At 39.4% G+C, this 15,242-nt stretch overlaps 1 protein-coding gene across 1 annotated transcript in view; it reads right to left on the reverse strand.

The window, feature by feature from the left end:
- Positions 1 to 15,242, reverse strand: part of LOC135082426 (uncharacterized) — a 33,257-nt gene that overhangs the window by 8,863 nt on the left and 9,152 nt on the right. Inside the window, exons 7-11 of the mRNA XM_063977220.1 lie at positions 14,206 to 14,310; positions 10,399 to 10,524; positions 9,204 to 9,403; positions 5,611 to 5,752; positions 2,896 to 2,988 (exon numbers count right to left, since the gene is read on the reverse strand). Coding sequence (XP_063833290.1) covers positions 2,896 to 2,988; positions 5,611 to 5,752; positions 9,204 to 9,403; positions 10,399 to 10,524; positions 14,206 to 14,310 — 666 coding nt within the window. The remainder of the gene's footprint in view (positions 1 to 2,895; positions 2,989 to 5,610; positions 5,753 to 9,203; positions 9,404 to 10,398; positions 10,525 to 14,205; positions 14,311 to 15,242) is intronic.

Consider the following 15,242-nt stretch of genomic DNA (forward strand, 5'->3'; position numbering starts at 1 on the left):
ATATTTTTGGTACAATTTTCGAAGTGTGATTCTGGACAACGACAAGAAAAATAGCGGTGGTTGGGATTGGGAACAATGGAATTCAGAAATGTAGTCCACCAAACAAATGTTTTCTATGTGTATGTGTATTTATGGACTCCTTGAGAGGATTTTTGAAACATTTTTGGATTGGAAAATTAATAGTCCATTAATCTGAGTAGGTATATTGCAAATATTTATACAAACATACTATGTATATTAGCACCATTACAGAAAATTGTATAGATTCTTGCCACGATCATGTGACGCATGGGGCCAGGCAAATTAAGAATATTCTCATTTGTGACAAATTGAGTCATTTAACCAGAGCTTAACTTTCCAAGCTTCTTTAATGTGAATTTCATAAAAATTACTCATAAACTTTCATAAAGCCATCGAATTTCTGTTAGCCATTCTTGTAGCTTCACTTTTGCTTCCTAGCGCCACATGATCACTCTTACAAAACGCAAGAATAAATTACTTTTATTCGCGAATCAGAGGTTCTATAAAGGAACAGCTTACATTAAAATAAACCAGGGTTAAATAAAACCACACAAAAACCTTGGTGAGGTCACAGTAAGCCCCGCACTCGGTATGAAGCGCGTTATTCAGTAGTAAACGGACATTTATTCAACAGCTGATAAATAAAATCGAATAAAACCATTTAACTGCTGTAGCACCACGATCTTATAGACAACGGGTTTTAGGAAATAATAGCATAAATCGATTGCACTTTGATTAAAATTTTCTAAATTTGGTATGACGACACCAGAGAAAATAAAATTTCAAGAAGTATAGTTGAGCTTTAAAACGTCAAATGGAAAAGATAGGAAATAGTAACCCGGCATTGATGGCAGCGCCTTCCTGCAAATAACATTTTGGTGTTTTCCAAACGTGGCAAAAATCGGAATCAGCGATCCGGTATTGACGGTGGCACCCTCCTCAGTTCAGGTCCAGTGTAGGACGACATAGTATGAAAAGTGTCATTGCTATGGAAAAAGAATTGACAGATCATTGGTGGGGGGCATCATGCCTCTTCCCATAGCCAAAGTCATAAGATCGTGGTAGCTATTACAGCTCTAAGCACGACTCGTAAACAAAATTTGATTTCACGTTTGTCATTATTCAGCAAACTTATTCAGTTAAATATTTTTAATGTATCTTTTTAGAAAACATGTTTGTTATCAGCTGTTGACAAGCCACACGCACACTGCGTTAGGTCAGACGCTTGGTACTTCCGAAGATTGAACGTGTCGTGCGAATCGTATCGACATGATGATGACAAACAATCAAAAAGACATGATTCACTATTAATTTTATCGGATCTACTTGAAAAAACTTTGATATATCGGCTTTGTCCATTATTTCTTTGTTTCTTTAATAATGAAATGTCTTTTGTCTTGATATTAAAGGTACTTAATGTGTGTGATCATACCAGTGTGACTGGATGGTAATTTTTTTCCCAACAAGTAACAGTGTTACTCATTTGAATTCGACTCGTTGGGAACATGTGCGTTTGACTACATCTTTCTTTGAGTTTTGTTCATCAAAAACTCATTTATTATGTAACATATTTTCCCTACCATATCTACACAAATATTATAAAGAGGAAAACTTTGTTTGGTTGTAATGAATAGGCTCAAAAACTACTGGACCGTTTTTAAAAATTCTTTCACCATTCGAAAGCTACATTATCCACGAGTAACATAGGCTACATTTTATTTTTGAAAAAAAAAAAAAATGTAGTCCACGCGGGCGAAGCCGCGGGCGGAAAGCTAGTTTCAAATAAAAAAAAATATGATCATCACGAGATTCATTTCTGATAATTTCGTAAATTTCAAAGACCAGATTTAATTTTTTATTACTGCAAAGAGACGGACAAAGTCGATAGATCAAGTTATCGCGACATATCGACAGTCGATACGCTCGCACGGCAGCGTCATGCGCGGCTCACCGCGTCGGGCCGCTCGCGCTTGTCCAGCAGCAGCAGCGGCGGGTACTGCCGGCACTCGCAGCCCAGCTCCATCTGCCGCACAACAACGCTTAGCCCGGCCTTATATCATGGCCCACTTTTGTGCTGTAAGGCCCTATAAAGACTACGTATGGCCCAGACTGTCACAACTACAGTGACGTACGCAGCAGCAACGGCTCCATTTGCCGGCACAACAACGCTTAGCCCGGCCTTGTATCGCGGCTGTGCGCCTGCTATAGGCCTTATTAAGACTATGATGGTGTTGTAACGCCCAATCAAGACTAGGTTTGTGTTATAAGGGCCAAATCTCCACTATAATCGTGTTGTAAGGCCCAATCGCGACTATGGTTCTGCTATAAGGCCCGACCGTGAATACATTTGTACTATAAGGCTCTATCGTGAATACATTCGTGCTTGAAGGCTCAATCGTGATTATGATTGTGCTTCTGCGACATTACAATCAACAATGTAATAAATAGTCTAGTAGTGAATGTGCACGACGTTACATCGATCAATACATGACCGTGCTGTAACACTCCTATAGAAAACATTCAAAACTTATAGTAAGGGGCCATTCATTTATTACGTAAGACGATTTAGAGAGATGTCTTATTTTTTCTTACAGGGGGTGGGAGGGAGTTTCGATAGTTCTTAAGGTTCAGCCAAACCAATGCGATCACACGCGATCAGCCGGCGTGCAGCGATGGCGATCAATGCATTTAAGTCTGATCGCCATCGCTGCACGCCGGCTGATCGCGTTGATTTGACTGAACCTTTACGTAAGATTACAAAAATGCGCAAAGCTAAAATTATACTTTGAAAAACTAACGAAAATCGTTTTACGTAATAAATGAATGGTCCCTAATCAAGTGTATAAAGACAAATACGTGTATTTTAGTACTCACGGCAGGATGCGGGTGCGGGATGTAGGCGGGCGGTTGCTGCGCCGCCGCCGCCGCCACCATCGCGTACGCCGGCACCGCCGGCACGGCCGCCACCTGCGGATGTCGACCCTATTGTCAACGGCATTCGGTGTCTTTTCAATTACAGTCTGAGAATGGAAGTACACCTGCGATTGTGGGCTCTATTGTCAACGACATTCGGTGTCTTTTCAAATACTTACAGTCTACGGATGGGAACCTGGGAATGTGAACTCTATTGTCAACGGTATTGGGCATCATTTTGGACACAGTCTAAGAAGTAGCGCGAGATTATTGCGCTAAGGGAAGTGAATTCTAGTTCTAGTTGCTAATTGCTCATAAGATAGGCCCCCTTAATTTAATTTATTGTCCGTGGTGCATAATCTTTTCTTAAAAGTTTTAAACCTTTGTTTGTCATCTGTCATCCGCTTTGCAATAGAGGGAAGTGGGACCTTAATTTCGAACTCCTCTTATGTTCTTCTGATTAATTTCGTTGCGGGTCCAATGACAGTTTAACTTTCCCCCGGGACAAACTTGACCTTCATTGGTTGGGTTTTCATGGCGGTCAAGCTGTAGATCCTGGCTACACAGGAGTTGCAGTGGTGGGAGAACGAGAGGTGGGAATAGGCCCGTTAGACCAAATTCGTGTTCACATCTACAAAGTAGTGTGTACGTTAGTGAAGTATGCTTCAAGCAACACATTTATTTTCTTAAATAGCCGAGACCCTAACATGTAGGGGAGTCTGGTATATTAGACCGGCTGCTAAATTAAATTAAAATGGCTACAATGGCAACACAATAAAGGTCATAGCAAACTTATCAAATCGGAAAGGGATCAACACCGTATGAGGCCTGTTCATCTCCGCGAGTTAACATCGAAAACAAAACACGCACGATGGCCCACCTACAGGATATTATTCGACAAGGCCTCACATACGAGCGAACATTGACTCACGCACGCGTATTCTTGTGTATAATGGAAGAAAATAAAGAAAATGGTGTACTAAATACTGTGCAGTATTTAACTGCTTAAATAATAATAAAAACACAGAATGTACTTTTTTAAGTTGCCTCAAGACACTGAGAGGTAAATAAGTAGTTAATATTATTCATGATAATTCATGCTAAATCATGTATTTCCTCCGGCATTTTCCGCAGTTTGGCACCTCACGTCACATCATTTTACCGAAATCAGCCCTATAGCTTCGGCGCAGTGCCGATCACTGACGTTTTGTCAACAAAATGGTGCTTGACTCTTGAGACAGGCTAAATTACACCATATTGTTAATGACATTGAGCATACATTTTTTTAAATACCTTCGCGAAGTAAAACTTCTGTACGTAGTTACTTATTATTATTCTGTGACCGTATCGCCTTTCGCGAGCTGTCAACCGCGAGGCGAGGTGTTTACGTTACGATGCGGCTAAGTGTGCGTTGTAATATAGAGTTTCATACAAAGAATACTGACCGCCTCGAGTTAATACGGTTACGATCCCTTTCCGGGTTGATAAATATGCTACACCTTAATACGCAAAACAATATGACTGATAAATAAATGTAATTAGTTATATCGCTGAGTTACAGCCATTGCAGTATTTTAAGGAATATTATGCGAAATATTAAGGTCGTCCAATTTAGCAGCTGGTCCAATATACAAATAGCAAATGACAGAAATACAGTTCTACAGGGTGTTAGGTAAATGGGTATATGAGCCGACACTAGCCCATGTTAACATGGGCATATAAATGGTATGGTGAAGTCAGATAATTGATATCTTCATTTTAATTATTTTAATTTTCATACAATCGGATTTTATAAAATTTATTTTGTATGAAAATTAAAAAAATTAAAATGATGATATCAAAAGACAATGCCGGAAATTGGCGTCTTTTTTTTTCGCGAGGCCATCGACCAAACTTTGTTTTTTGATTACAAAATAGTGTAATAAACCAAACTTACTACGACATGTATACCTCTAAACTCAGTCTGAACTGAGTTACGAGCATTAGAAGTTTGATGATTTTCATACTATATTTGCTTTTTGCGCGCAAAGTTTTCTAACAAATTGCAACAAAATAGTGAGATTGTATGTGTAAACAAACAATACCATCCATTAAAGGCTCCAGACATCAGTATGGAGCAGAATCAGCGCAATAAAAAAATAGCGCAATATTTTGTTGCAATTTCTTACAAAACTTGCGCACAATAAGCAAATCTAGTATGAAAATCATCAAACTTCTAATGCTCGTAACTCAGTTCAGACTGAGTTTAGAGGTATACATGTCTTAGTAAGTTTGGTTTATTACACTATTTTGTAATCAAAAAACAAAGTTTGGTCGATGGCCGCGCGAAAAAAAAAAGACGCCACTTTCCATACAAAATCTGGCATTGCCATTTCTGACTTCACCATACCATTTATATGCCTATGTTAACATGGGCTAGTGTCGGCTCATATACCCATTTACCTAACACCCTGTATAAATAAAAGAAAGTCGTGTTAGTTACACCACTTATAACTCAAGAACGGCTGAACCGATTTAGCTGAAAATTGTCAGGGAGGTAGTTTAGAGCCAGGAGAAGGACATAGGATACCTTTTATCCCGTTCGAAATTAAAAAAAAAAAGTCTGCTTATTTATTGCCATTAAGGCGGAACAAAGTTCGCCGGGTCAGCTAGTAACTAATAAATCAAATTACTTACCATATGCTGTGGCGGAGGGTGCGGCGCGGGCATATAACTGACGCCCGTGCCCACTACGCCCATACCTCCTAAGCCCACGCCCACACCCACTCCCACGCCGCCCACGCCCACGCCGCCGATTGGCGTGCCGGGGGTATGTGGCCTGTAACAGTTATAAAAAAGTTTTAAACAGGTTCAAAGACACGAAAATGGTAGACCAGTCTTATTTTACAAAAAAGTCCTTGAAGTTTGAGAATTTAGAAAATCTTTGAAAAAAAAACACGAAGATTTATTTTCTACATCAGCGATAGTCAGTTGCCGCTAATCTTGGCCAGTTACATGTGTCCTTACTATACAGTAAAAAGTGATAGATAAGCTTTAGAACGATTAGTCCTGATTAACATGGCGTTCATTTCCGTTTTAAGATAGCTATTGCTAAAGTTTAACATCCTACTTGGAGTAAATTATACAGGGTGGAATTTTGTAATGCCACCTGGAGGGAAAGTACTCTTAATACTGTAGATAGAAAATTTTACTGAATGAAAACATTCCTTTATTTTTTAAAAGAAAGAGAACTGCATTTAAAAATTTTCGAAAATTTTTCGAAAATTCTCTACCATACCATACAATTTCCTGTACATAATTAAAATAATTTAAGATTTCATGGTTTTCCTTTCATTTGATTTATCAAGTTTGTTAGAGAGATTTCATCCTTATACTTAATCCTAACTATTGATGCAATAAAAATACAGGGTGTAATTTTTAACAGATTTTAGTTGGTTCGAATCCCGGGTGTGGCAAGCAAATTTTTGGAAATATTTGAATGCAGTTCTATTTCTTTTCAAAAATAAAGGAATGTTTTCTTTGAGAAAAAAATTCTACATACAACATTAAGAGTACTTTCCCTCCAGGTGGCATTACAAAATTCCATCCTGTATATTTCCTCCTATCTGGACAAAAATTTTTCTTGATCAAAAACAACATTTAATTCAATATGAGAATGATAAATATTATGTCAAATATATCAAAATAGATTTTGACTTTTGAGCCTAATTTTCTCGTAGAAAAAGCTGCGTCTGTTTTCCTCATTTCACAGTGTATGAAAGTGAGTATCTTGAAAAGGCCTACATGGGCCTGAGAACTAATAAGACACCAAATCGTAATCATTTGACAGTTCATAACGTACGATTATTCTGTCAAACGCTTTGTTTAACTGACTTTATCGTACGTTATGAACTGTCAAATTATTACGATTGCTTTACACAATTCCACCTCTGTTTTACGCAAATAAAGTTAGGCATTTCAAACATTTGTAACTTACCGGCTGGGGTTGGGCGTGGTAGCGTCTTTCCGTTCTATACATGGCCAGAACGCACCCATAGGAAACTGCTCGTGTATATTTCGGAGTGCCTGTTTGTAAATCTGTGACTCCAAACTATACACGAATTTTGCGTACTGATCGTGTATAGTTTGGAGGAGCTTAGTAAAAAAAGTCATCTCCAAACTATACTCGATTAGTTTCTACTACACCACTTACACTTGACTAGAGTGTGTTTAGTTGATATTGATTTAGTAAAATTCAGTAAAATATGGAACTATATTTAAAATTACATTTATTTGATATTATTACATAAAATATTATTATTTTACTGAATCTATAATAAATCTAGTGGTTTTTGAAATTAAATTGATTAGGTAGATTTCAAATTAAATAACAATTTAATTAATATGAGAGAGAGTGAGAGAAGAAAGTTCAACGCGCATTAAATACAATATTATGCGAGACTTTAAATGCTAGGTTTGTATTGTCGGCCGTTTGGTGTAGTGGTTCGAAGTGGTAGCGGGTTCGATTCCCGCACAGTACAAACATTTGTGTGCATGAACATATTTGTTTGTATTGGACTGGGTGTTTTCTATGTATGATAAGTATGTATTTACAAAAAAAAGTATTTAATTATGTTTATATCCGTTGTCTAGTACCCATAGTACAAGCTTTGCTTAGTTTGGGACTAGAAGCGCAGTGTAAAATGTCTAAGGATATTTATTTATTATTTATTTTATTTATTAACTTTTATCTCAAGAACAAAATCATTTTGACATATTTCCATACCTACAATTGGTGAAATATCAGCCCCAAAACAAATATCTTTTCTATGGCAGAATAAGAAACACCAAAAAATCCTTTATCAAAACAATGACACGTGTCGTAAGATGATTCAATGTTTAAAGTAGACACGCAGATATGAATTAATCTATCTATATAAATAAAAATGAATTGATGTTCGTTAGTCTGATTAAAACTCGAGAACGGCTGGGCCGATTGAGCTGATTTTGGTTTTAAAATGTTTGTCGTAGTCCAGGGTAGGTCTAAACGGTGAGCAAATACGCGCGCGATATTGTTTTTCTGTAACAGACAAAATTCCACGCGAGCGAAGCCGCGGGCGGAAAGCTAGTATGTAATAGAAAGAGAGGTCAATAAGTCAAAATGACTAGCATGCAACTACTCGCGTATAAATTGTAATCACGCACTTATTACAATACATACATGATTAGTCCGTATGCGTACTGGCGATGTATATTTTGGAGGAAGATAATTGACCTAAGTCACTACAAAGTATACGCGAGCAGTACGCAGCGTATGCGTACTGGTCGTGTATAGTTTGGAGGAGCTTAGTAAAAAAAGTCATATCCAAACTATACTCGATTAGTTTCACACCCTTGCGTTCTGGCTATGTATAGAATGGAAAGACGCGGCGTGGTAGGGCTCCGCGGTGTGAATGTCTTGGCGGCGGGGTTGAATTCCTTCGCGTTGGGGTTGAGCGTGGACTTCTTGAGCGTGGCGGCGGCGGCGGGGGAGCAAGGCTCTGGAGTGGAGGCCACATACCGTAAGACGCAGGTGGATGGACGCAGTAAGGCGCTGGATGTAGGTCGCTACCAACCGGGTGATGTGGAAATCATTAGGAGAGACCTATGTCCTGTCGCTGAAATGACGATGATAATAATAGTTACTTACCGGCTGGGGTTGGACGAAGAAGGACTGCGCGGCATGGTTCTGGAGTGGAGGTCACATACCAGAAAACGCAGGTGGATGGACGCAGTAAGGCGCTGGATGTAGGTCGCTACCAACCGGACGATATGGAAATCATTAAGGCTAATGTTCAGCTGCTGCTGTGGACATTCTTTGGCTGAAATGATGCTGATGAGTTACTCACCGGCTGAAATTAGCCGCTGTAGGACTGCGGGGCAAGCTTCTGGAGTGGAAGCCACATACCGGAAAACGCAGGTGGACTGAGACTTCATGAAAGAAAGCGCTGGACGCAGGCCGCTACCGCCCGGGCGATGTTAAATCATTGGGGGAGACTTATGTCCTGTGACTGAAATGATGATAGTGATAAGTTACTCACCGGCTGGGGTTAGGCGTGGTAGAGCCGCTACCAACCAGCGATGTGGAAATCATTGAGGGAGGCCTATGTTCAGCAGTGGACGTCCTGTGGCTGAAATGATTATGATCATAGTTACTCACCGGCTGGAGTTGCATTGGGGGAAGCCTATGTTCAGCTGTGGACGTCCTGTGGCTGAAATGATGATGATGATGATGATGATGAGTAACTTACCGGCTGGGGTTGGGCGTGGTAGGGCTTCGCGGGGTGAATGTCTTGGCGGCGGGGTTGAACTCCTTGGCGTTGGGGTTGAGGGTGGACTTCTTGAGCGTGGCGGCGGCGGCGCCGGGAGACGTGGAGGCCGGCGGCGACGTGGATTCCGGCGAGCGCTCCGGCGGCGGCAGCGGCTCTTCTGGCTTTGGGGCTGGCGGGGGCTGTGGGTAAACAGTTTAATGTTTATTTAGAATGAAATCATTGGACCAGTAGCCAAACTTCTAGAAGTATAACACTTCCAGAAGTTATATTACTGTAGAATAAAGTTAAGAGCTCAAAGAACGGTTTGGTTACTAGAAATGCTGTTACGTGTATGGTTACAGATAAATATGTGTAACATTTGAGAAATGCCAGTGTATCTTTATTCTGTACCATCTTTGAAGGGATCATCACTATCACCTCGAGTAGTATCCTTTGTGTGAAACTTTCTATTGCAACGCACGCTGTGTATTGTAACGTTATGGTGTGCGTCCGTGGTCAACTAGCTTACGGCTCTCGTACAATACTCAACATTCCGATTAATCAAACTAGCGGTCGGCGAGCCGTAAGCTTGGGCTTGCAAAAACGATGTTGATGCGCCTACGTTATGTGTTTATAATTGAATGATTCTGAAGCGTCATGTGACAAAAATCTGAAATAGTATTGATATAGATGACCCACGCTGAACTGTCCCACCAAACTCAATGACAGGGGGGCGCTACCATCGTTCAACTATATGATTTCCAACATGGCAAAAATCGGAACCAGCGATCCGGTATTGACGGTGGCGCCCCGCTGTCAATGTCATGGATAGGACAGTTCAGTATTTTGGAACTATAGTAGCGTCGTCCTGTAAATGTAGGCTGGGACGATTTTGGACGGTTCAGTGTTGAACAACTATACGTTTTATAATTGTACTTACTGTTGAAAACTTATATTTAATGACATTGTTTCTTTTTTGTGTATTAAATTAATATTCAAACTTGCATGCTTCTTGATGTAGCAAAACATGTGAACTTATTTTTAGCTGTAACAACTGTATACCATGTTTTATGCAAATGAACAATTATTCTATTCTTAGGTTGATGCTTAGAAGTAAGGCAAAAGGCGATACGGAAACGATTCCTTTCCCCGTTGATATGTGTGTTAGGGCCTTAAGTGACTTGACGATGGTTACCTTGTGGTGCTTGGGCTCGTGCGGCGGGTGCGGGTGGTAGTGCTTGTGCAGCGGCGGCGCGGCGGCGCTCGCAGACACCTCGGGCGGGCTGGGCGCCGGCGCCGGCGCCGCGGGCGGCTGGCACTGCTGGGAGCGACCATAGCGAGATGAGGCAGTGTTTCAAATTCATGTTATTTTTGGATGTTGTCATGTGAGTAAGGCTCAGAACAGACGGTGAAACGCAACTGACCAGAGCCCCGATTACGGTAATTTTTAACGTCTCCAATCCAGACGCGCTTCATCGATTCTGCGATACGATTGGTCAAAACAGCTGACGTACGCTGTTTTGATCATTACGCTGACCAATCGTATCGCAGAATCGATGAAGCGCGTCTGGATTGGAAACGTTAAAAATTACCGTAATCGGGGCTCTGACCTGTTCAAATCGGTTTCAAACTGGTCGCGTCATTTGTGGTCTCTCAACGGACGCTATGGCAGAAACTTAGATGCAACTCAAAAGTAACTAGCAGTTGCAGTTTCGTTGCTGCGTTTCACCGTCTGTTCTGGGCCTAAGGGTTGACAGAAAATGGTTTCCTGGTAAATAAAGTTAATATTATGGAATGGCGGAGCTCAAAAACTGTATGCTATCAAACTAGGTTCAAGCCAGTGATTGGTTGAAGACTTCAATGTTTGGGTCATTCTAAAAGTCAAATTAAGGCGATTAGAGTCCTCAATCCGCGCCAAATGGGCATTTTGTAAAGCCTACTCCTCTTTTACTGCTGGACAGAAATAGTTGAAAAAAATATATGTTATACAACAGTTCAAGGACTACATTTGTGACGTTTGAATTTTCGCTACGTCTCTTTGTTTTGGATTAAAAAAATAAATACGGGACATCGATTTTTTACTTAAATTGCCTACTCCTCCAAAACGGCTATGTTAATTTAAAAGATTTTTGCACGAATAGATTAGGAATTCTTTAATCTTTAAATGACACGTTGCGTTTTTCAATCGAACATTACTTTCATTCATAAATTTTACTTTTGATAAATTCCGAACGTTTTGCTGTTGAGGGGGCCTTCGCGGGGTGCGGGCGGCAGTCGGCCGCTGGCCTTCAGACGGGGAGGTTGTGTCACTCGCTGCAAACTGACATTAGCGATCAAAATGAATTTTTTCTTTGGCTGAGTTGCACCACCTGACATGACCTAACTTTGACCGTAGCTTTGGCGATAACCGGTGTTTTTTGTATGGAGTTAGACAGACTTTTGACGCTTGTCAAAGTTGAAGTAAGATGGTGCAACCCAGCTTTTGTTCGACAATAGATTTTATGTCAGAATTGTTCATAGAGTACGTGCAGTCAGACGATACAATTGAATTATGACGCGCTCAGACGCTATTTTCTACCTGAATAGAATCTATTAGTGTAAAAAAAACTATAATTGACTCCAAAACAACTGCACTAGATAAATACAAGTAGAAAAATTATTACGTTATTTATTTACTAGGCCTTTGCAATCAGTATCCAAATTAGGAGCTAGTCAGAATCTGTAACTTAATCGATTTACGTGAAGAAAACAATTTATATTTTTCATACTTATTAGAATTAGATTTTCAATATGTTTCTTCCCGAAAATACCACAATTAAAAATAACACCTGTAACGCCCCTGGGTCTGCGGGTGTCTATGGGCGACGGTACTCATTTACCAACAGGTGATCCGTTTGCTCGTTTGCCTCCTGTCACATTAATTAAGTCTTCGTAATTACTTGTTTAATTGACAAATAAAAATATCCTGTGTCCAATATTTTTTGATAATGTAAGATTGATGGACCAAAAGTCTTTTTTTAAGGAACTAGCCTATTCCTATGGCCACATTCCAGCTCCATCATCAGACCCTGCAGTTTACCTTAGAGAATTGAAGACTCATGATTTTCAAAGTAGCGTACTTACATAACATTAGGTACTTGCTTATACAGGGTGTCCCAAAAACAATGGATAACCCTTCAACCATCGATAGGCCTCGCCATGGTCTCCCTAACGTCCAATTTTGACCCCAGTAAAAATATCACCGTTTTCAAGATTTTTAAGTTTTTGTGCATTTTTAGAAAATTGTAATGAAATTATTTAGGTATAATAATAAATAATCGATAAAGAATCGTTTAATCCCGGAGTTGCTATGGGGCCACTGGCATTCCAGCTCTACCATCAGATCAGCTCCATGTCATCACAATATTGAATTGTCACCCGAATTACATGTATATCCGAAATTTTAACTCAATCAATTGATGAAGGATTTCTAATAAAAAGACAAATACATTTTCAGTTTATTCTTCATAAGTGACACAGAGAGTATGACAATAGACAAAAGCAGAAACATTTGCTTTTTTAGGCCATAGACAATACTAGGTACTAATGCGTTCCAATAGGGATGATGACTGGGTAATGAAATCGAAATTCTATTTAGTCCGTCAGACAGTTAATTAGAAAATATTAGACTCATATTTTTTATTTTTTTCCATAATCGAATAATTACAGTATTATATTGAGTTGAAATGTCGCGTGACGTCACATTTGAGTAAAAATTCTACTCAAGCGTGGCGTATCGCGCCATTTCAACTCGATGTAGCACTGTTATTATTTAATAATGAAAGAAAATAAAAAATATGAGTCTAATATTTTCTAATTATCTGTCTGACGGACAAATAATTGAAATTTTGTCATCTAGCCTAGTTGTCGTCCCGAACAAACATTTATGTAATTACCTACATAGGTAAATCATAAATTGCAAGCTAAATAAAAGCTTGTAATAAAGTCGGGTTTGTTCAAATTTCGAGAACGACTGAACCGACAAAAGCATTAGAAAATTTACAAAAAATAAAATAAAATTTTATCCCGTACAAAATGTTCATGGATTTTGTTATTTTTATTAAATACCTTTACGCCTGAGTTAAATGACACCGACATCAAGGTTCATCAATTTAAGTTTAAAATAATAGGCAGTAATGTATGAAGAAAGAGCTTCTATTCTGTATCTACCTATGCCCGTGTATTTTTGATCGGTGTCAAATCGGAGTTTTTGGTGCGGGGTACGCGGGTGTTGCTCGCGGCGTGAAGGTCAAACGCCCAAGGTCATTGAGGACTCTAATCGCCTTAAGAATGTTTTTCGATACATTTAGCACAAGCGCTTTAGTGTAAAAAAGAGCGAGTAGATAGAAATTGGCAAAGGAAACGTACACAAAATGTGTCGATAGTTTAACAGTTAACAAAAATAGGAGGTCGACGTGACGACATTATTCAATTAAGCTGTCATTTCGTTAGACGCCTCTCATAGTCTGCTACAATAGTTTACTCCAATTACTTGTTACAACATGACAGAATAAGCTTCTATAAAATAAAATAAAATTCATAAAATTCATTTATTTTTGCAAATAGGCTTTTAAAAAGCACTTTTACACGTCCCAATATTAACCCTACCACTGCTCCGGGACAATAAATGGGCCAGTGCTGAGAATGATGATATGACTCTTCCTATGAGCGTTCATAATGTCTGCCACTAGGCTTGTATGTAGCCCCAGTTAATTTTAATACTCATACAATAAATAATATTTTCTTGTGACTCCGCAATAACACAAACATGGAGTGCATGTGCGGTTTTGTTCCCCAGTCGATGAAGCACCTGATGTCGTGCCCTGAGCGCCCGATCAACTGCACTCAGGAGTATTTGTCTCACTTTGTCTCACTCTTGTGGCGGAGTTTTGGGCTGACACTGTGTAGGTTTGTTGTCGACACGAAAAGAAGAATAACACAATAAGAAGGTGCTATGATTTACCACTGGCGGCGGCGGCTGCGGCTGCGGTTGCGGTTGCGACTGCGGCGGCGGCGGCGGCGCGGGCGACGATACAAGTTTGAATTCCGCACCGAATTTGCGAAGCTCCTGCGGAAATAGAGGACAGATTTAATCACAACTGTTAGTTTTTACAACCCAACATTATTTTAAAATTAATAATCACATATTTAGTTGTGTGTGACAAAAGTTTTTATTTATCAAGTGAATTATTTTTGTAACTTTTTATTTGTCTAGTAAAAACGGACAGCAGTCTAGTGCCTCAATAGTCGCTAAAACCAACGTCGTTTTACTTGACGTGGCATACTGTCACAACAAATTTTGAGATAGGGACCTTCTTAGCACATTATTGCTTACAATTTATTCTTGTAGTAACGAAACGGTCAAGCCACTTAATATATTGATTTATATTGACTAAAAGGTAAGGTGTAGAATTTGTTTAGTTGAAATCAAATCAAAATTTATTTATTTTCTTATAAGGCACATTTACAAGGGTTTGGAGTATCCTTTTGTTTTTTTTTTATCTTTATTAAGGAAACAAACGGTATGAGTTGATACATGTGAACTTAAAAAATAAAAACAGTACAGTAGCCTAAGGGGCCGTTCAAGTATTACGTAAGCACCAAGGGGGGTGGGGGGGTCTCTGTTTTGCTTATTTTGGATGACATGGGATATGGGTAAAAAATGGTAAGAAATCTGCTTACGTAATACTTGAACGGCCCCTAATCAGTTTCCACAGATAAACTTTACAAGGTTACAAAAACCTGTATTAGTTAGGCTAGGGTTTGTAAAGAAGCTGATCTTTACATTCAAACTGTTAACTTTTTCACAATGCGAGCCTCTATGGTCTGTTTGGCAACATTTTACAGTTGTTGTTTGGTGAGATATTTCTTACATTAAAATTTCTATGTACAGTCGCGGAATGAAAAGGTTCGTCATCTTAGTGTCGGTTTTCGCTTGCACTAGGTACTGTAAGAGTCAAACCTGCCAACACAACAGTGCAAGAAACAGTGCTGCTAACA

The sequence above is a fragment of the Ostrinia nubilalis genome, chromosome 21 (genome assembly GCF_963855985.1).
Source record: "Ostrinia nubilalis chromosome 21, ilOstNubi1.1, whole genome shotgun sequence".
NCBI classification, from domain to species: Eukaryota; Metazoa; Arthropoda; class Insecta; order Lepidoptera; family Crambidae; genus Ostrinia; species Ostrinia nubilalis.